Below are 21,947 nucleotides of genomic sequence, written 5' to 3'. Positions count from 1 at the left end.
TTGCTTGTTTATTTGTGATCTTGAGTGAGCATAGATTCCAGCTTCACATTGACATGTTCCATGATATTGTATTGAAACACACTGGCACCCATGTTTATGGGGAGGCTTGTGGGGACCTTGAAGTGGCAGGGGTTGCGGGGGTTGGGCGGGAGGGGGGGGACGGGGGTTGGGGGGGTGGGGGGGGGGGGGGGGGGGGGAAGATGTGGTGGGGGGGGACGGCAGGTGTAGTGGGAGCTGTTTGAGCAGTGGGAATCCCAGAAATGTACAGGTAAGGGAGATCATGGATGGGAGCTTGCAGGGATTTTTATGGATGGCAGGTTGAGGTCATTGTGGATGGAAGACTGGAGGACATTGTTGATGGCAGGCATGGAGTGGTGGGGTGCGGTGCAGGGACTAGATTTTGCAGGGCTGGGTGGAGGTATTTCATGGGGGCGATCAGGGAGGGAAGCATGCTTGGTCCTCCTAGTCCAAAGGCCCTATGCTCTCCCTGTGCAGGCGGGGGGGATTCCCTCAGCCGGGAGTGCACTCTTTCGCATGTGTACGCGAAAGAGTTCACTGATCTCCCAGAGACTAAGTGCAGCCTCAGGGAGATTGGCTCAGAATTAAAATTTTGAAGGTAAATGTTGAAAAAAATTCCCTGATGTGTCCCCTCATGTGAGTTTGGACAGGTCCATCACTTTAACACAAACATTTATTAAATTTTTAAAACCCCTCAGGAAACCTTATCCCACCCGTGGATGAGGTTTCGTGCTTTTTCTGAAGCCCACCAGGGCTCCTGGCCTGTCCGCCAACCTTAAGGTGGACGGGCAGGTCCATTAGTTAGATTAATGACTTTTTAAATGGCCTCAATAGGCCGTTGACAGGTCGGCGGGCACACAGCTGATTCGGCTGCGCCCCCATCAACCTGAAAATGGAAATGACCCATGGTGACTCCCGACATCATCCTGCATCATTTTACGCATCGAGGAGTGGGCCACGCCCCCCGCTCGCTGACCTAAAGATCCTGCCCCAAGCGCTGGAAAAGTTATATGCAAAAGGTATCATTTGAGGCGTGAGCTTCATTATCATACTTAAATGGCTGACCCACCTTGAGAGCAAGTATTGCCTGCTCTCCAAAGTCTGATTCCATTAAAACCAGAAGCTGGAGGTGTGTTGGGGTCAATGGCGGGATTTTCCATGCCCACCCGCCACAGCGATCTTCCAGTCCCGCCGCAAGTCACTGGACGTCTGGCTGGGGCACCGCCTCGCCCGCAGCGGGGCCAGAAAATCCCAGACAATGTTTCCAGTTTTTGAAATTTTAAGCCAATGCCCATCCTGTTCAGGCACCACTGGAGCAAGTGACCAAAGGGCTGCTGGCATCTATGGAACTATACCAGACATAGGCAGGGAGGACAGTGAAGATATAAGATGGTGAGGTCGTTGGGAAAGTATTGAAGGGTTTCAATTTCATCAAGTTTCATGAAGGAGGCAAACAAAAAGCTTTAAAAATTGAAAACCACGTTCACGGATTTGAATTGTAAATCAAATTGGACCAGTCAGCCATTACCATCCACTGATTGTTAAACAAGCTTTCCTTATGGAACAAATACTGAATAATCTTCTAAAGATTTGGAACACTTTTTCTTCTACTCACATTCTTCGCAACCTCTTGTAGGGTGAGAAGGCTGCAGGGGGGATGGTTTTGATTGAGTTTTGCTCCAGACGTCTGGGGAGAAAACATAATTTGCTATTGAAAGTACATTCCTAAAGTAAAGCACACAGCAGTGGTGGTCCACACTCAGCCTCTTGTCAACATTCATGTTTACTCAGACCACATTATTTGGACTCCTGTTAATGTTACTGTGAATAGCCAAACACCAAAGACCTTCCCTCTTTGTCCAGAAGAAATTCATCTGTTAGAGCTGCACAGATTAAATACCATGTTGTATAGGAAATATAATTTATTTTCCTGTAAAACAAAACTCGATTGACATAGTGTTTGACCAATTGCTTCTTGCCTGATGAGAGAAAAGGCCATTTTTTTGTCACATTGACATAACTAAGGCCTGAATTTTACCTTTGGCAGGCGCACCCGATCAGTGGACTCGGGAGCTGGTCAATTAACGGCCAGCCAGCGTGAAACGTGTGCTGAAATGCTCAGTGCTGCTGGGGTGGGGTTAGGCAGAGGGTGGGCGATGACAGTTCCGAGGGGGCAGGTGGGCGCTGTGAGAAAGCTCCCTGAAGGCAGACAGCTGCCTCAGGGAGCTAGAGGACAGAAAAAGCAAAAATAAAGGTTTTAAAAGCTGAAAAAAAGTGTCCATGCATCATAATCAATCACCTGAAAATATAGCTGATAAAAAAGCTGTCCACAGAAATTTATATTTATTTTAGTTCATCACGGAAATTTCATCCTGCCCTTGGATGAGGTCTGATGAAAAATGGAAAGGCCACAAGGCCGATTGACCTGTCTGCCAATTATAAGGATGGACAGGCAATGAAAAATCGGAGTCAACTGCGCATTAATGGGCTTAATTGCCCTCTTAATTGTCAGTGGGTGCGCTTCCAACTTTATTGCATGCCTTCCGAGTGAAATATCGTGCAAGTGTGTGATAACGCTTGCCCGATATCTTCTTGCGCAATTTTACACCCGGTCGGGTGCGCGCCTGCCTGCAGGAAGTACAATTCTGCCCTGAGTGATATATGTTAATGGCTTGTAAGCAAACAACTTATTAAAATTTATGTCATGATATTGTTGCTGCTGCAGGGGCTACTATTTTAGCATTGTCAAGTTAGCAGTGGACATATTGTACCCAAGGTGATTTTTACATTAAACATCCTTCTGCACGGTCTCAAGAGTGGAATAACATAGAATTATGGTCTTATAAGGATTCCACTTGAGACTGTCCTAAGCAGTATAATGATGTTTCATGTTAAATGAGCTGTAGGCAGGTTCTGTTGCCTGTTATTTTATTAGGCTAGCTTCACTGTGCCGTCTGCAATAATACTGCAAATAGTTTCTGTGTGGGCTGGATTACATGTGGAGAGTGGGCCCCTGGCACCCCAACATAAATGTCAGGGGTGAACCAATCTTGACTGGATTGCCCTGCTTTAATTTTTCAGATGATTGGCCTTTAATTATTATGAAGTGAGACTTCCATCCCTCTCCAAGAGGAAGTTCCAGGCCACATGAGTATGAAATGGGGGTCACAGAGTGAGGTGACGGCAGGGGGCAGGGAGGTCAGAGGCAAGGGCAGAGGGGTGGCTTTCAGCAGCTCCTGGCTATCCAATGCTGGGTCCCTTGGTTAGCCATTGAGCGCCTGTTAGTAAGGGACCTCCTCCAGTTAGGCTGCTGGCAATGTGGACAGGGTTTGTTGGGTAACTTTGGGAGCCATGGGAGACCTATGAACTCCTATTTAATCCCCAAACCACCACTAAATTGTGCTGGGCTTAGGGATAATAGGTGTCAGCTGACTCATTAATTAGCCTAACTAACATCCTGCTGCCAGCAGCCATGAATCCCATGTTAGCCCCTTTCACCCTCTGACTTAACTGGGGGAGGATTTGCTGCTGCAAGGTCTCTCCCGTGATTAAGTAGGCAATGCCGCTATGGTTCCCAACACAATGGGAAGCATCAAATCTAGTCTATAGTTTCCCACGGCACATCTCACATTTATCTATCTGCAAACAATATAAATACACACATTCTCAGATACAAGCACATAGATAGCAATTGGCACATCATTAAATAAGCCTCATTGGAAGAAACTCTTCCCCCTTCATCGTGATATAACCCTTTACAGTCTAAGAATCAAGTAGTTTATTTTGGACTTACCAACTGGGTAACAGAAACAATCTGGTCATAATTAACAGTTGGGATATGCCCTACTCACCCTAAGCATTCTTTGCTGGAATGGTGATGATGCCCTCACTCATGTTGTAAAGGATGGGGTTATTTTACCACACTTTATTCCCCCATCATCCTTGTGCTCGCTGACCTACATTGGTTCCTGGTCTGGCAACACTTCAAGTTAAAAGTTCTCATCCCTATTTAGAAATACCTCCATGGCCTTGTCCCTCCTTATCCCTGTAGCCTCCCTCCAGCCCTAAAATCATGAGATGAGGTCTCTGTGCTCCCTCCCTGGTCTCTTGCCCATTCTTGAATTTAACTGCTTCATCACTGGTAACAATGCCTTCAACTGCTTAGGCCCCCAATCGCTGGAATTCGCTGCAACTCTCTACCTTTCTTGCTCCTTTAAGATGTTCCTCAAATTCTGTCTCTTTGATCACCTGTCAATATCCCCATATCTGTCTCAGTGTCAAATTTGGTTTGAAAATGCTCCTGTCAAGCAACTTGGGACGTTCAACCACATTAACGGTGCTATATAAATGCACATTGCTGTTCTTTCATATTCTTTACATTTTTAAGTTACTTTTACACCATGTTGGTTCTACCAGCCTGCAGAAACATTGCATCTCATGCAGCCAGATGTAAAACTGCTGGGTTAAAGACAGAAAATGCCTTCTAACACTTAGGCAGTACGTGTTGTTATAATTATGAGGATTATAAGATTGTTATTTTTGGGATTGTGTTGTTCATTTAAGGTAAAATAAACGGGGTCTTGTGACCCGTCCTGAAGCCTGCCTGACAGCAAGCCTGGGTGGTTTGATTGTTAGAGATTAAAAGGGGCTCAGATTGTTTAACTAGGAAAAAGGTGAAAGGTGTTTACACCTGAAGAAAATGGCAGCAGCCTGTGTGTGAACAGTGGATAGATTGTGCCTCCCTCAAGTCCCCAAAAGGTGTCGAGAATGTCAGGTTGTAAGCAGTTGTGCTTTAAAACTGTCCATCTACTTCCAAGTGTCATGCTCCAGTATATTATGAACTTTCAGGTAATGCTTCTAATATTTTCAACAAACAGTTTATTAAAATAACCCCTGTAAATCAAGTGACCCTTGGCATTTTGGGCTCCGGACAGTCCTGAGTCTCAAGCAAATACCAAATTAAATATGGACATTCATAGCCAGCCTATAAATTCACACATCTCTTTGTTTAAGGATGGACTGTCAACAACTGAATCAAAGCATTCCAGCCAATTCATCTTTCTGTTTCACATGGACAAAAGAAACATCAGTCCAGATCTTCCGAGGACCGTCAAATACCATTGGATTGCCACTCCACTTCTACTTTTCTGTGCCATGCCAGAGCTCCGCATTTCTGGCTGGGTTTTCCAATCCTGGCTTCTATAGAAATACGGAGCGTACCTAAACTGGAACTGCTCCTCTGTAGCACTGGACCGTCAGGGGATGGCAAGCCACACCCCCCTTTGCAGCATCAACTCTGCATCCCGGTAAGTAAAGAGTTTAAATGTCCCAAAGTTGCTTTGAAAAGGAGGATGGTGTAACAGGTGTGTAGGCTGGTAGGTGGGTAGGATGGTAGGTAGGTAGGGCAGCGGGTGGGTGGAGTGGTACGTGCTAGGGTGGTACATGAGTAGTGTGGCAGATAGATAGGGTGGCAATTGAGTGGGGTGGTAGGTGGGGAAGGTGGCAGGTGGCTGAGGTGGTCGGATGGCAAGTGAGTAGAGTAATAAGTGGGTAGGGGCAGGGTGGCAGCTGAGTGAGGTGATGGGATGGCAGATGAGTAGGGTTGGTAGGTTGGAAGATGACTAGGATGGTAGGTAGGTAGTGTGGCAAGTGGCTATGGTGACAGATGGGCGAGGTGGGTAGGTGGTTCAGGGGTAGGTGTGTGAGGTCGGGAGGGAGGGGTTGTCAGGTCAGGGATTCAGTCAAATCAATTTTGTTGTTGAGTAATCAGTGAGCTGCCTCTGGCCACTCGATTTGTGTTCACGGAACTCTGGCAATATGCTGATGAAGCCCAAGGCCAAATTTTGGATGCATCTTGGGCCTCCACCGCACTTGCTGCACACTGTTTATTTCAGGCCCAAAAACAGTCCAAAACACACTTCCACTCTGCCTGAGAGTGGAACTGAAATACATTCTAAGTACTTCCACAGAGAGGGGGATGTGTTCATTTAATTATTCCTTGAATCGATTTTTTAAATGTGTGCACCATATACACACACCAGCAAATTTCTACAATGGTACAAAAATTCTGACACAACTGCCAGGCTCCTATTCACAGCTGGTCTCACTTAGAACTGCTTTAACTGGTACCAGGATGTGATTGGAATTTACATGAGGCTTTAACAACCTGAAGACAGCTTCAGCTGTAAACATAGCTCAGTACAATTTTAGACCTTGAAAACTGAATGAGGGTCAAGCAGAGAGTTTGAATTCCACTGATGAATGCAAATTAAAAAGATCAGTCTGTACCACAGATCTTTCAAACTTTGTAAAGTTTGCTTTTACTTGCCAATGCAAAAATACTATGTTCCGGCAGCATATAGTTTTTTGTTAATTAGTTATTGACTTAATTTCTATGACTGTATGTAGAACACCTGGGAAATGTCAGTCCCAAGTGGTATTAGTTTCCTGCAACCCACTGAATTGCTGTAAACAGGTTCATTCCTTTGTCACAGAATTGATTTCATTGCCGGACTGATCTAGGAAGAAATATTCACAGTGAAAGGTGCAGATTGTGCTTTGCTGCCAAATATGTTTTCCAGGTTTGTCTCTAATGGCAGCCTACTTTATTGGGCATTATTTCAACAATCAATCATTTAAGGTGCTTTGAGTCTGTTCTAAGCACATTTTGCTGCACAGAGGATGGATGACAGTAAGATATGGATTATGGAACAGAAACCATTAGCTGGCACGGGCAGGATAACTCATCAGACTACCTCTCTCTGGGGCTGTGAGGTGTGTGCAGCTAATCCTGTGGCTAACCCTTGGGCTTTCCACTTTGAGTACCTTACTTCAGCTCTGAGTGTATATGGGACCAAGGATTGTGCAGTGAATCAAAAGTTGAACTTCCACTTGTTGGCTGTGGCTCAGTTGGTAGCACTCTTACCTCTAATTCAGGAAAGTCATAGGTTCAAAGCCCATTGCAGAACTTGAATGCAACAATTTAGTTTGATGCTTCAGTGAAGGGGTGGTGCATTGTTGGAGGTTGGGTGGGAGGTTAAATAGAGCAATGTGGGGATGGTGGCCATCCCTGATCTTCTGGTCAATATTTATCTCTCAATTTACATCACAAAAACAGCTTAACCGGTCATTATCCATGGTTGCTTGAGGGAGCTTGCTGAGTGCAAATTGGCTGCTATGTTTCCTACATTACAAAAGTGACCACACTTCAGAAGTACTTAATTGGCTGTAAAGTGCTTTGGGATATCCAGGGGTCATGTAAAACGCTGTATAAATCTAAGTCTTTCTTTTGTTTCAGTTTTCTAATCCTAACTTGTATTGAGTTCAATTAAACTGTGCTACAGGCATTTTATTTTTCTTAAAAGATTACAATCCCATATCACGAAAGAGGCAATATTATGCAATATTGAAGGATATTGCTTTTAATGTTGATTTTTCAAAAAAATACTGATACCAACATTAAATATGCCTGAAGAAGCTGGGATACATGATACAAATTATCAGTGAGGGACATAATTTCCATAAATCGTTAAGATAAAACTGTTATTGTAAAGCTGACAGAGATAGGCAACAGGAGAGAAGGGGTTATGGAGCATCTATTTGATTTATTATGTTGCTGTCTATCGCCTTATGTTATAATCATACAAACATTTAATCCTCTCCTGTTTTCCTTTCAAGTACTTTACAGGTTGCTTCCTATTTTGTGTACATACCAACTAGGAGCAGGAGTAGGCCACTCAGCTCTTCAAGCCTGCTCCGCCATTCAATAAGATCATGGCTGATCTAATTGTAACCTCCTGCCTACCCCTGATAACCTTTCACTCCCTTGTTAATCAAGGATCTATCTAGCTCTGCCTTAAAAATATTCAAAGACTGCTTCCACTGCCTTTTGAGGAAGAGAGCTCCAAAGACTCACGACCCTCTGAGAGAAAATATTTCTCCTCATCTGTCTTAAATGAGCGACCCCTTATTTTTAAACCATGTCCCCTAGTTCTAGATTCTCCCACAAGAGGAAGCATCCTCTTCACATCCACCCTGTCAAGATCCCTCAGGATCTTAAAGGTTTCAACAAAGTTACCAAGCCATTTTTAATCAAGTGTATGTGTGCATATATGGGTGTGGATGCAAGTTTGAGGGTGGGTATACATGTGTATGGGTTGGGGTGTGTGCGTGCGTGCGTGTGTTGGGGGATGTGATATTGTTATGTTTCCATGTTTTCATCTGTAGTTTTTTTTACATTTTTGATGAAGGGTCCTATTTGCAACCTCAACTTATTAATTCTCTGCATAGACAATTACTGACCTCTTGACTGTTCTCAGCATTTCCTATTTTTATTAAAGCCTCCACATGTGACTGGTCCAATCCAACACTCTCATAACAGCGGCTCACTTGGCAAAAATTGACCACCCAAAGTATGAATGACAAAAAGTGGAGGAGATTAATAAACAGCATCACAGATTTAAGGTAATGGGCAAAGGAACTTGGGGAGGCTGAGGATAATTCTTTTAATGCAGCAAGTTGTTATGATCCAGAATGCACTGGATGGAAGGGTGATGCAGCAGATTCAATAACATTTTCCAAAAGGAAACTCGATATATACTTGAAAACAAAATATTTGCAGGGCTATGGGGAGAGGCCAGGCATGTAGGATTAACTGGATAAGTCTTTAAAAGAACCAACACAGGCTTGATGGGCCAAATGCCTCCTTCTATCCTAATATTCTACAAGAATGAGGATTACAGAAGAGGATAAATGGAGCAACACAGGAACAGTGCAAGAGGAGGCAGGGGAGAATTGCAATGGTTGCGCAGATGAAAATGTTGGTTTAGTCCAGGAATGCTTCAATACTTGAGACCGGGAAAGATGATTGGTGCAGAATCCATGCTTACTTACTTTTTGAGGAACACGCACCTTAAACTAGGCCTCAGGACAAGGGGCTCTCATTCAGGAAAGTCCTGGAATTTTGGTATGAGAATAAAAAGTTATTTGTGGTCAGGATGAAATGTGATTTTCTATATCAATTTAAAGCTGTAATTAGTAAATAAATAAGTGCAGAGACAAATGTCATTGTGCGTTGAGGATATTTTACTCTGAAAGAATCAAAGGGAACAACTGCACACTTCTGCTGTGATGTTGGCACATCAGCTAGGCACATGTGCTTCCTGGACAAAAAGCTTCAGTCAATTGGAATGAAGAAAACTCACATCAGAATAGGATTTGGCTTTGAAACTTGTATTCATGATGCATTTTCAATCAAGCTCAGGGCCCACCAAAAATAAACGCTCCTTACTCGGTCAGCATTGGATTTACAACAAAGGGGAGTTTGCGGTTGATAGTTCAGTAAATAAAGCGCTCAGAGTGAGGTTCACTGTTCAATGCAAAAGCAGAAAAATGCAGGAAGTCTATTTTCTGTAAACTCTTACTAAATAGATTTTTCCATCATTTTGGCACATCTTATAAATCATGCCATGTCTAAGCTTTTACCTTTCCATGTTTTTAATCTTCTTAGAGTCCCCATAAAAGAGATTAAGTACAATGTCAGCTTTAAAACCATGTATGACCAACATCTGTACACTTCATGCCGCAAACTAACAACTTGTTCACATTTTGCCAGCTGTTCGGCACAATAAATTGTAGAAGCATGTGTGAGCAAACTGAAGGCAGGCTGTTAAGTGGCAGTGGGGATTTATTGCAGCTTCTGCGCTGAAAGTACGTCTACAGATTCCTGAAATGCAGGTGTAATCTCCTTCTGTAGAAACAACCACCGTGATTATGATAAGGTTAGAAGGATATAAAAGGAAACCAACACTTGATACTGGGAACTTCCAGGCCTAGAGCTGTAAGTGCACCGACATTGGGGCAAATCCATGTCTTCACCACATAAGTAATAATGTGAAGGCAGGGACTACACATATGCTGCAGAAAGCACCTGATTTTCACTCCCTTGGTTTCAATGAAATGAGAATCAGGTGGGCTCTAAAATTTGTGGGTGATTTAGTGCATCAGATTGCCACCCAGGTGGTAAAGATAAAAATGTACCTCTTACCTAGATGAAGAGCAATTATAATTACTACACAAGGATGAGAAGTAAGGTATTGACATATAGTGCTGGATTTTAACGAGAGGCCAGGAAATTCTCAGCTTGGCTCGCCTGCCTCTGGATAAAGTGTCAGGAAAGGTGGGATTTTAATTCCACGGGGGGTGGGTCCTGGGTGCGACCCGGGAAAAAGTTCGGGGGCAGCCTCAGGGGCTGCTGGGCGCTGAGGAAGGCTGTTTAAAAGATTCATCTTGGTGCTATGGGATTTCGTGCCAGTTATAATAAAATTAGAAATGCTCTCCACACCCTCACTCCCGACACATTCCCCTTGCCTCATCCAAGTCAGCCAATGCCCCCCACCCACCCCCATGGCCCCTCATGCCCCAAGATGTCAAGGTATGCCCCCCACCCACCCCCTATGTCTCCTTATGACCCCTATGACAAGCTATTCCATTTCCATACCCGTTCATCTACTATACACTGCTTGGACCAATGAACCCTATAGTGACAATAAAAAAAGGTTCAAAAAAACATTCTTTGATAACTTTCCACTTTCTTTTACAAAAAACTCCTTTTTGCTAAAGACCTATAAAAGTGTCAATCATCCAGGCCAGTTAAAATATCAATAGCAAAAAATAAAAGCACTTGAAAACTCTTTACCTTGTGTAAATAAACATTGTGCAATTGACACAAGAGATCAGAGAGCTATGCAGTCAATGAAGCAACATTCTCCCTGGGGCTCAGGTATTTCATACTCTAATTATGTCTGGGCTCTCAGCCAAGCCTCATTATGCATTCTTGGCTGAGGGCCCAGGTATCCATTAGAGTGCTGAAACAGCTGTGCCCCCGGAAAACATTGCTTCCTTGACAGCTTTGGCTCTCTGATCCCCTCTGTCAATTGCACAATGTTTCTGTGTACAAAATAATGAAAAGTCAAGTAGCTATTGCTACTTTAAAGGGTCCGAATGATTGACACTTCTATAGCCCTGCAGTACAAAGGAGTTTTATTTTAAGAAAATGAAAAGTTATCAATGAACGACTGTTTCTTTTAAAGCTTTTTTTTACACATCCTAATGTCACTACGGGGTTCATTGACTCTATACGCTGTAGAGGGGTGAATGGGCATGGAAGTGCCATAGCTTGGCACAGGGGGCATGAGGGGCCGTATCGGATGGGTGGGGGCATACCTTAGCATGAGGGGATGAGGGCCCATAGGGAATGGGAAGAGGCATACCTTGGCATGTAGGGCATGAGAGGCCATAGGCGGTGGGTGAGACGGCATACCTTGATCTTTGAACTTAACTTTCAAAAGGTTCCCTCATATGGTTCATTACATCTCTGCAGTGCCATGAACCACAAGCCCTTTAAAAGCTGGCCTGACTCCATGAAAATTGCAGAGGACAAGGCATGCCTATCCTCGCAATGAAGTCGGCCAGGTTGGGAGTGCAGGGTGCAGGCTCACGAGCCGAACCAGCCCGCATCCTTAAAAGACACTCCTGAAAATCAGAAATCCTGAGAATGGGGTCAGGAATCCCAGAATCTGGTCCTGGCCACCATTTTCACTCCTCCACAGAGCCTCCCGTTTCCATGAAAATCCAGCCTATATAAGCAATAACACTTAGGTCAAATTAATCATCAGAACTGCAAATAACATTTCACCCTCAAAGTGATGGCCATAATTTTACGTCATACCAACACCCCTATACTAGCACCATACTCATTACCAAAATCAAAGTTAGCTCTTTGGCATGACACCGGAACTTAACGATATTGGCACTAGGCTGCTCAAGAAAGTATTTTTACCATTCTAATGTTGGTAAGGGCATCGCTGTGCATACATAACATCATTAGTGCTCTACTCTCTCTGCTATATGGCACTAAACTAGCTGAAAGATATCTGAAAGTGAGACTTAGCAGTGACCACATCCAGTCATTGTAAAGGAGTTCAGAATGAAGAGCTATATTGCTGAATGAGTAAAGTATAGGGAAGATTTCATACATTTATATTCCCAACAATTTAGCATTTTGTATTATGTGCACATATTAGGAATTCAGATGCAAAGATCAGCAGGTTTTTATGGATAGAAAGCTCTGTGAGGCAGTTGACTTCCTCACCCAAATTTCTTATAAGCACTGGGAGCATCTGGGAGCGGGAATTTGTAAAGTGTACCACGAGGCTGAAGACATCATGCTGAAACTGTACAGTACTCTGGGCAACCTGCCCTTTGGATACTGCTTCAATTCTGACATCAAGGCACAAGGAAAACATCCAGCCCTAGAAGAAGTGCAAAAGACAATAAAGCCAGTTCCAGAGACTTGAGTTATGCGGAAAGATTAGTAAAATGTGATCTCTTCAGTCTTGAAATTGAGCAAATCAAAGGGGAGAAGGGGCCTTATGATGATATAAGATACCAGGTGGAATAGGAAAGTTAATCCTGAACACTATTTCAAGTTAAACAAGTTAAGCTATTACTGTAAAAAAGGAGAAAAGATAGAACTGATAAAGATAAGTTCAAGACTGATGTCAAGAAAGCACTTCTTCACACAGAGTGATTAAAAGCTGGAGTAATCTTCTGGGTTGGGTAGTGGAAATAAAAACTCTAGAGTCATACAAAAGAAATTATTATGCGGGGGTGGGAGCGGTTATTGCGGGTTGATGAGGTACATTGGCTGAAAGGCCTCCCTCTGTTTAATACCTATCATTGTGAATCTCTCAAACATTACTAATATGGATTCCAAACCCTGTCATGGGAAGCCAATTGAAACTTGAATATTACAGATGTGTATATAAATCCTCTGTATTGAAGTCAGGCTGGAAAACCCTCTGTGCACCAGAATAAATAATTTCCATGTTAACATCCATCTTCTTAATGGCCTGTTTAACATTAGAATCACCTTCTTGGGTAGATGAATAGCAACTATACATCGTTGTCCCTGATTAAGCTTTAAAACAGGATTATATAGGGTTAAAGAGACACCAAGGCAGGAAAAATTGAGAGACGGGGAGGATTCAGGGATCTTCTTTACTTCTCAAAGTGTTTGCATGGATCTATGGACATGACCCAACTGTTTTCTTAATAGTAACAAGTTCAGCTAGCTGAACATCTGAGAAGAATTTCACCCATCTCCAGGCATCCTTTACACATTATTTACCACTACCAGGGGAAGGACTTTGCTCAGCTTAAGTGAAAGGAAATCTAATAACGCCTTTCATTTTTCTGTCAAATTGTTTGTTCTAGGCTCTGCTCTATCAAAGATGGACATCAGTAACAAACTCCTACATCACATTTTCCCAATCATCTTATTTTTTGTTTTGAATGCCTCAAGAAAAATTCTCAGAGGCTTAACTAGTTTTGGCGACTGGACACATTTACAAGCCTTTCTTTTTGTCTCCATATATTTATTAAGCTAAATTACTTGACCTCTTCAAACTGTTCATCCTCTTGTTTTCTCAACTCACAAACATAAATCACCAGGGTAGCTTAATTTGGTCGTGGATGTTTGGACGTGAATTGGAATAGTGCACGTGGTAAATCAGAGTGACGTGAGGTCATATCGTAAGATCGAATGTTGCAACGTGCACAAAACAGAGAACACGACATACCTGATAGATAATTAGATGACATCAGTTCAAACTACAAAATCTAGAGCTTGTCAGAATACTTCTCTCTGCACCTGTACTAATATTATCCATGCCAGACTTCAGACATATGCCAGTTCCAAACATAAACAGAGAATTTCTGGCAATATCAGCAACAAAGAAAGATTTCCCTCCGCTGCTGAGGCAGGAATGTTCTTGGAATCTTGTGGTCCACCGGGGGCAGGAGGGTAGGCCAGGGCAGGTGTGGGGGGGCATAAAAATGGGTGCCATGCCAATGATGTCATTCCTGCTGTATACCCACTTCCTGCCCATCGATGCTGCAATTGTACCAGCAGCAGGGGAGGCAGCCCACTAGCTCATGGGCTAACCCTCTTGCCAACACTGGGGCTTTAACCATGGCTGGGGATACTGGTGCCAAGTGTCCAGGCTGCTCTGGTGAGACCTGGCAGACTCCAGGGGGCTGCCTCCTTCTTGTGCTCCCTGTGACCATCAGAAGATCCCACCAAGGAATCCCCCCGCTGTGCTTCCACCCCACCCCCACCTCTTGGATTGTCCACCTCAGGCTCCTACCTCCTTCGCTGGGGCCTGCCACCTGGCCCCAGTGCAACCCTGGACTTATCTTTGTCCGGGTTCAATTCACATCTCCCCTTCTTCAGGATACTCACTGTAATCCGAGCAATGATCACTGCTCCCACTGATGCTGCTTGGATAAGAACCACAGAACCATAGAAAGAACCACTGAAATGGTACGGTACAGAAAGAGGCCATTCAACCCATCGTGTCTGCCAATGGGGAAAAAAAGAAACTAGCTGCTCAATTTAATCCCAATTTCCAGCACCTGGTCCATAGCCTTGCAGGTGAAAGTGCTTCAGATGCAGATCCAGATACCTTTTAAGTGCATTGAGTGCTTCAGCCTCAAGCACCAATTTAGGCAGTGAATTCCAGACGCCCACCATGAGTTTTTCGTCATGTCCCCTCTAATCCTTCTGCCAATCACCTTAAATCTATGCCCCCTGGTAATTGACCCTTCAGCCAGGGGAAGCAAAACTTTCCTGTCTCTCCTACCTAGGCCCCTCATAATTTTGTACACCTCAATTAGGTCACTCCTAAGCCTCCTCTGTTCTAAGGAAAATAACCCAAGCCTATCCAAACTCTCCTCATAGTCACAATTTTCAAGTCCTGGCAACATTCTTGTAATTTCCCTTGCACTCTCTCTCAAACTATTTTGTCCTTCCTGTAATGTGGTGACCAGAACTGTACATAAAATCCCAACTGTGGCCTAACCAGCATTTTATACAGTTCCATCATTATATTGCTGCTTTTGTATTCCATATGTTGCCCAAGAAAGGAAAACATTCCAAGTGCTTTCTTGACCACCTTGACCACCTGTCCTGCCACCTTGCATCTCTGAGAGCTGCTGCCAATTAAATGGCTTTGTTTGGCAGCAGCTCTCAGAGGTGCCCCTTCCTGCCAAGTGGGGATGGAAGGCCCACCTCAAATTAACTAAGTGGCTGCAGGGTGAGCTGGCCAAGCAGAGGTGGGTTAGCACCTGACTTTTAGACCCGTGGCAGGAACTCTGCCCCCAGTATAAAATTCAGTCCCATATGTGGGGAAAAGAGGGTCAATAAAGGGCGGTAATTATTGTTTGAGCAGAGTTAAAGCAATATAAGCTTGCAAGAAGCCAGGAGATTCGAGGAGAAAGTCAAAGTTTAGTGACTCCTTATAGTGGGCGCGTGAGGCAGTGATTTTCTGTTGGCAAGGCTGAGTATGTGAGAGAGAGTGTGAGGAAGGCAAAGCTTGAATGCACATGGCAATCCAGGGGAGAGGAACATCGGAAAGGAGTGTTCAAAACCCTGAGAGTGGACCCTTGTAGAAAGGCACCTGAGAGAAAGTGTCGTTTGGGAGAAGATTCCAAAGCGAGATCTCCAAGACTGGAGATTGGAAACCCTCGTGTGAAAGATGGAGTTCAGCAAGACCGGTTGATTCACGGTGTGACAAGCGTCTGGGGGGAGTTGATGAGGAATCCATTGCATCTGTTTGGGGTGGCATCTGTCACTCGGTTTCAGAGTTTGGTGTGCCTGACCATAGGTCATCCATTGGTTTACATGGGCTGTGTACTTACTGTGAACATGAGAATATAAGGTAGCTTTTGTAGCATGTGTTATCCTAATGAATCTGTAAACCGATCCAAGTAACATTACTGAAGAAAAAGGAGAAGATGCTGTGCAGGTCATAGTGAAAGAAGAGGTAATTCAGACATTAGAAGATTTTAAAGTTAAAAAGTAGGAGGCATTGTATAGTTACCTGTACATAAAGTTGACAGGCACTGGGACCAGATGAGATGCATCCAAGGATGCTGAGGGAAGTGAGAGTGGAAATTGTGGAGGCATTGGCACATAATTCTTCAGTCTTCCTTAGCCTCAGGGCTGGTCCCAGAGGCCTGGAGAATTGCAAATGTTATGCCCTTGTTCAAAGGGGTGTAAACATAAGCCCAGCAACTACAGGCCAGTCAGTTTAAATTCGGGTGGGGAACTTTCTAGAAACAATAGTCCAGGACAAAATTTATAGTCACATGGACAAATGGACGTTAATGAAAGAAATCCAGCATTGATTGCTTAAGGGAAAATCGTGTTTAACTAACTTGCTGGAGTTTTTTGAAGAGGTAACAGAGAATGTTGATGAGGGCAATGATGTTGATGTGGTGTATGTGGACTTCCAAAAGGCATTTGATACAGTGCTGCAAACAGACTTGTGAGCAAAATTATAGCTCATGGAATAAAAGGGAGTAGCAAAATGGAACCATTTTCTGCTATGGTAATGTTAACCTTGAGCCAGTCAGGGGAGAGAGAAAGAGAGCGAGAGAGAGAGAGAGAGAGAGAGAACAGGCCAAGTGGGGAGAGAGGAAGAGAGAGAGAGAGAGAGAGGGAGGGAGGTGGGACAAGAGAGAGAGAGAGAGAGAAAGTAGACCCAGCGGGAAGAGAGAGAGAGAGAGCGAGAGAGAAAGAGCAGGTGGTCCCAATGGGGAGAGTGCGGGCACAGAGCCACATTAGAGCAGATGGGCAAAAGTTTGGTCAAAGAGGTAGATTTTCAGAAACTTCTTAAAGAAGGAGATAGAGGTAGAGAGGCAAGGAGCTTTGCTGAATGGGTGAGGGGGTTGCGGTAGTTCCAGAGTGTAGATTGGCATCAGTTAAGTGCACAGTCATCAATCATGGAGCAATTCAACTTAAGGCTGTGCTGGAACTGAGATGCTCATTTTCTAAATTGGGACTGTTCAGCCAGTGGACTGAGTCTGACCCATATCCAGCCAGTGGAGTTCCAACTTTTGATCTCTCATCAACAGGAATTGCTGATCTGTTCTTGGTGTATAGGGAATTTAAAAATATGACAGGCAATGCTGCAAGCTTTCTCAGCAGGATTGCATTGAATCTGTTTTTATTCCAGGTTTCCAACATCCACAGTATTTTGCTTTTGTCTTAGTGCAAATAATGGTTACATTTGATCTGAGGAGTAGCCAGTAAGCATATTATGTGAAATAATGCCAATTTTTAAAATCTTTATTTTAGATATTAGAAATCACTGAGTGAAAAAAGCTAGCACAGAAAGATTTCAGAATACAGTTTGAATGATCACAGATTCTGCAATTTTGGGCTGATGTAAATGGCAGTTCTGATGAAGAGTCATACGGACTCGAAACGTTAACTCTGTCTTCCTCTCCACAGATGCTGTCAGACCTGCTGAGTTTTTCTAGCTATTTTTGTTTTTGTTTGAAATAGCAGCTACTGTGTGGCTCACAATGAACATTTAACACTGAAAATTTCAATTATTATGCAACCTATAGGAGCGACAGGTACTGAAGGTTCTTACAATAATGGACGTTTTTATCTTCAATGCCTGGGTGGTAATGTAGCAAAATGGATCTCCTGCTGGCCAGTTACATTATCTGTCTGATTTTTATTTCATTGATTTCAATCCACTTTACCAGATTTACAGCCCAGGCAATGAAGACCAAAAGTTACCCCAATAATTTATCAATGAAACTGCTTTTGCTGCATACCACATTTTATATAATAGATATATATTTAATTATTAATTAACAAGTTAGAACTATTTTCATGGCTGTATATAAATCAGCTTTCTGGTAACTATATGCCTTCTTGATATAATTGAAGGAATCTACTACCTGAGCTATCCTTTCTACTTCGCTATGCAAGAGAATATGTCTGGATTCCTCAGCTCTCCATGGCGATACAAATCACAGCAGTTAATGCTCTTAACTGAGCAGTCAGATATTTGCAAGGCAATTACACTGCAAGGATCACACATTGGATGAGTAAAGGAGGTAGGAGCTTACATTTCAGTGATGCTCTCCGGTAGCTTGCTGGATATCTCAGTGAGACCCTTGCCACGGCAATCCACAATACTGTTGCTACATGTGCAGACTGCTGGACACGACTTTGAATGGACACTGCAGGACTGTGTTGTTGAACTCTGGTGCCCTACACGAGTGAAGAGAAGAGCAATGACATCATCAAAAATGCGAGTACTTATGAATTTCTCCCCTCTTTAAAGTGTGCTACACTGGCAAGTTTGAAATGAGTTATATTATTTCAGTGTCTCAACAAGTGCAAATGGCAAAATGGATGACTGAACAACATTCAAATAAGATTTAAATGACTGACTATTCTTTAAAATCAAATAAGTCCAGTGAGGCAGAGCTACTTTACCCTCATTGTTCAATCAGAATTTACGTTAAAAAAAAGTATGTGGGTACTTTAAATATTACTTACACAAACAAGTTCATCTATAAACTTGGCCGCATCTAAAACATGTACCTTGCAATTTTATATTACTGATGGGCAGAAGAATAAAACATAATCAGAACTTCAGAGCATCCAGCTAAACAGATGACACTGCAGCACACGCAACAACCCCAGTGAGCCAGATTTACTTTTTCCAGTACATTATTTCATATTCATTAAGAAACACACTCAGGTTAAATGGATGCAGCAATTACTTACCAAGTAATATTTCTACATGAATACTAACTGTAACTTGTTACTCAAAACTTACAAATCTGCATAAAGCCCAATGTAATTCCACCCTTAATTGCCAGAGAATACAGCAGGAACTGTGCAGGGAACTGATAAGTAAATGAATATGTGTGCTAACTTAAAAAAAAGCCCTGATGTGTAACAGTGAGGTAGAAATGTTCCACCACGAGCCAATCCGCATTGCTTTTACATCTGGTCCTTGCTGGCCATATGCCTATGTCAGATGTGTGTTTGGTTAGGTGTGGAATAACTCAGCTATACCTGGGAAACCTATACCAAGTGGAAGATAATGAAAATACCTAGGGCTAAACATTTAGTTCAATTTATCTCAATTTTGAAGCAAGAATATCTTTTGTTGCTCCACAATACAATATTTTTAAATGGCAACAGAAATGCAAGATTTAAATGCAATGGAATTATGAAGAAAATGCACCATTTCATACAAATTGTAATATTAACAGCATCTCTCAATGAAGTAGAAGGTAACAATCCAACTCCCAAGTTTAGATGATTAACAGAACACTTTATTTTCATGGTTTAGTACGTCGAACAGCCACCTCCATTGGATTATATGCATATAATTCACCAAACTGCATCCCTATCATTTACTCTGTTGTGTTATAATAGGCCAAAAATCCTAGATCTTATGACACTGGTGACAAATGAGGAAAATAAACCCAATTATTTGGCACTTAGTTTGAACATGCATGACTTAAAATTACTCAAGGAGATTGTTCAAAAATGCTTTATGCATCAGGACAGAAATCTGGAGATCAGAAAGCAATTCCCATCAGATCGCAATCCTACCAATATCTAAAAAAGTATGGAATATGAAAAGAGAAGTAAACTTGCCTTTGTCCTCATCTGGAAAGCAGGAAAAAAATGATACAAACACAATGAGATTAATACCATGTGCTTAGTCCTTCCAACAAACCACTAATGATTGGCAAAGGTTGTAAACCATTAAAGTTAGTAGCTTTCTTGGAAGCCTGGAGCTCGACAGCTCAATTTAAAAGTAATATAAAAAAGCATCTTTATGTTTAATAAAAAGTAAGAGGAAAGATGTCTGGCACCCCAAGGTAGTTGCTCATAGGAGTACCTTACAAGTGCACTGTGACTCTGTGCAAGGCAGGAGCAACATTTCACGTCTAATTGCCTAAATGAAGACAAAGTCTACATATAAAACATTGTCAAAGCAGTTGTAACATCATCAGGTATGTTAGGTGTTCATTTTTCCTGATCTGCTAGTAAGATTGAAAGGAATGTAACTATAATTGAGACTCTCTTTCTCTTACATCCCTATCCTCCGGAGCCACAATACATGCAAAGATTTAAGCAATAAAAAATCACCAAGATTTTGCCAATAGACCTCACGCCACGAGACACTGCTCCAATTTTCAGCCTAGTATCTCTATTATTACTCTTCTAAGAAAACATTTATAAGGAAAAACAATTATAAACAAGCGAAAACAATTGCTGTTAAAATATTCTGCAACATCTCAGCTCACAGCAGGTATTATGCTGTGAAATGGATTTATTCATGAACCTATTAGAATTATTTATCGTATTCTTGTTATATTTATTTAATTTGCCATTTTTCTAAGTACAATAACAATCAAGAGTTAGTAGGAGCAAGCATATATTACCTATCCATTTTGAATAAATACATTTAATGTTGTCAAAATGTAAACTGTATAGTAAAAACTCAAATAATTTTACACATTATTGAGCAGTTAAATAATTAAAGCCATAATCTTTTTATTATTTCTGTAGGTGGTATGCACCTCATATCTCCACAGTGGCAGCTTTACTAAAAAAACAGCAATAGCAAACCAGTTTTTTACATATTACACAAATGCACTTTGATCAATCTATTTTTTCAATGTTTCCTTTTTCTCCACTTACCAGAGCAAATAAACTCCTTCTTTTGTACTTCTGCGACATTATGGCCCCTCAGGTGCCCAGGCCCCGTGCATTGGGTATAAAGCCCAACCCGAGGGCGCTGCCGCAGCCAATCAGCAAGCCATGCTAAATGGCAGTCGCAGTACAGGTTGTTTGAATGGAGCCGGCTGGAATCAAAAAGCGAGGAACTAAGTTATTACATTTAAATGAACAAAGGAGAGTGCGCAACACAATTTCAGAGATCCATGGTTTTTGTAATAAGGAGAGCAAATGAGGAACCAATCCTTTAATCTCATCTGTAAATTTAAGGCTCCCTGACAGGACCATTTCCAATACTTCCACCCCTTTTTTTCAAGCAACATTTGTGTGACTGCAGCCTTTTAGCTACAGATTAATTAATTAATAAAAGTTGGCTTAGTTGTCACAAAATCAATTCAAAGCATCCCCCCTTGACTGGAATATGAGCTCAGCAAACACCTAAGAGCCAGAAACCCAATTATGGAATTCAGAGACCTAAGTCCAACCAAACGACAAAAAAAAGTAAATTACACCACAGTGGTGGCATACAATACTGTCAGCAAGAAAAATAATGCTAATAGAAGCTTTGGCTCCCAATTAAAAATACCAATAAGTCTTGCCATATTAGTCTCTATAAAAACTGCCTTCAAGATCCTTTTAGCAGATGACATTCATTTTCTGCTGAAGAAGACAGAAAGTAAATCAATATAAAATACTCTTTTCATATCAGTTTTTTTCCTGATTTCCTCATTTCTTGTTTAATCACAGAAAATGGATTAGCAGATTTTGATCCCTTGGGACCTGTGCTCAATGCAATCTCCGAAATTAAAAGACACAAATGGCAGTGAGCGGGGGAATTAAATGAGCTGCTTTTCCTGACAGGACCTTCACAAGAACATGGCTCCCATCCAACAGGCAAAAAGCACCTTGCCATTAATAAAATATCAGACAAATGTATCCTCTAAATTAGGCAAATTACTTCAGACTGGCTTTCATGTTCCTCAAAGTAAAATAAAGGATGACAAAAGCTATAAATCAAGCTGCTGTCTGGAATCCTGCATTGACTGTGTAATGTCATTTCATCAGAACCTTTTAGTCAATGCATTCAATCCTAACTAAATATACTCTAATGGATATTGAAACGCGGAATGTCGTCCAGCATGCTAATTTTCCATTCAGGAAATTACTGGATAGACAACTACTTTTAATTAAATACTGTACTTTGGAATCAGACAATTCTAGTACATGGGCCTCTCAAGGTAGCACTGCAACATAATTTGTTTATAAAAGTAAAATGAAAAAAAACCTAGAAAACAAATAT

The 21,947-nt window shown here is 42.2% G+C and overlaps 1 protein-coding gene across 3 annotated transcripts in view; it reads right to left on the bottom strand.

The window, feature by feature from the left end:
* The window catches only part of slit2 (slit homolog 2 (Drosophila)), a 489,173-nt gene that overhangs the window by 153,894 nt on the left and 313,332 nt on the right, over nt 1–21,947 (bottom strand). For all 3 annotated transcript variants that reach the window (XM_041182754.1, XM_041182765.1, XM_041182773.1), the window contains exons 8-10: nt 20,612–20,775; nt 18,007–18,151; nt 1,634–1,705 (exon numbers count right to left, since the gene is read on the bottom strand). In XM_041182754.1, the coding sequence (XP_041038688.1) occupies nt 1,634–1,705; nt 18,007–18,151; nt 20,612–20,775 (381 nt within the window). The remainder of the gene's footprint in view (nt 1–1,633; nt 1,706–18,006; nt 18,152–20,611; nt 20,776–21,947) is intronic.

This window comes from Carcharodon carcharias, chromosome 1, assembly GCF_017639515.1.
Source record: "Carcharodon carcharias isolate sCarCar2 chromosome 1, sCarCar2.pri, whole genome shotgun sequence".
Classification (NCBI taxonomy): domain Eukaryota; kingdom Metazoa; phylum Chordata; class Chondrichthyes; order Lamniformes; family Lamnidae; genus Carcharodon; species Carcharodon carcharias.
This window is presented reverse-complemented; position numbering and strand designations above follow the sequence as displayed.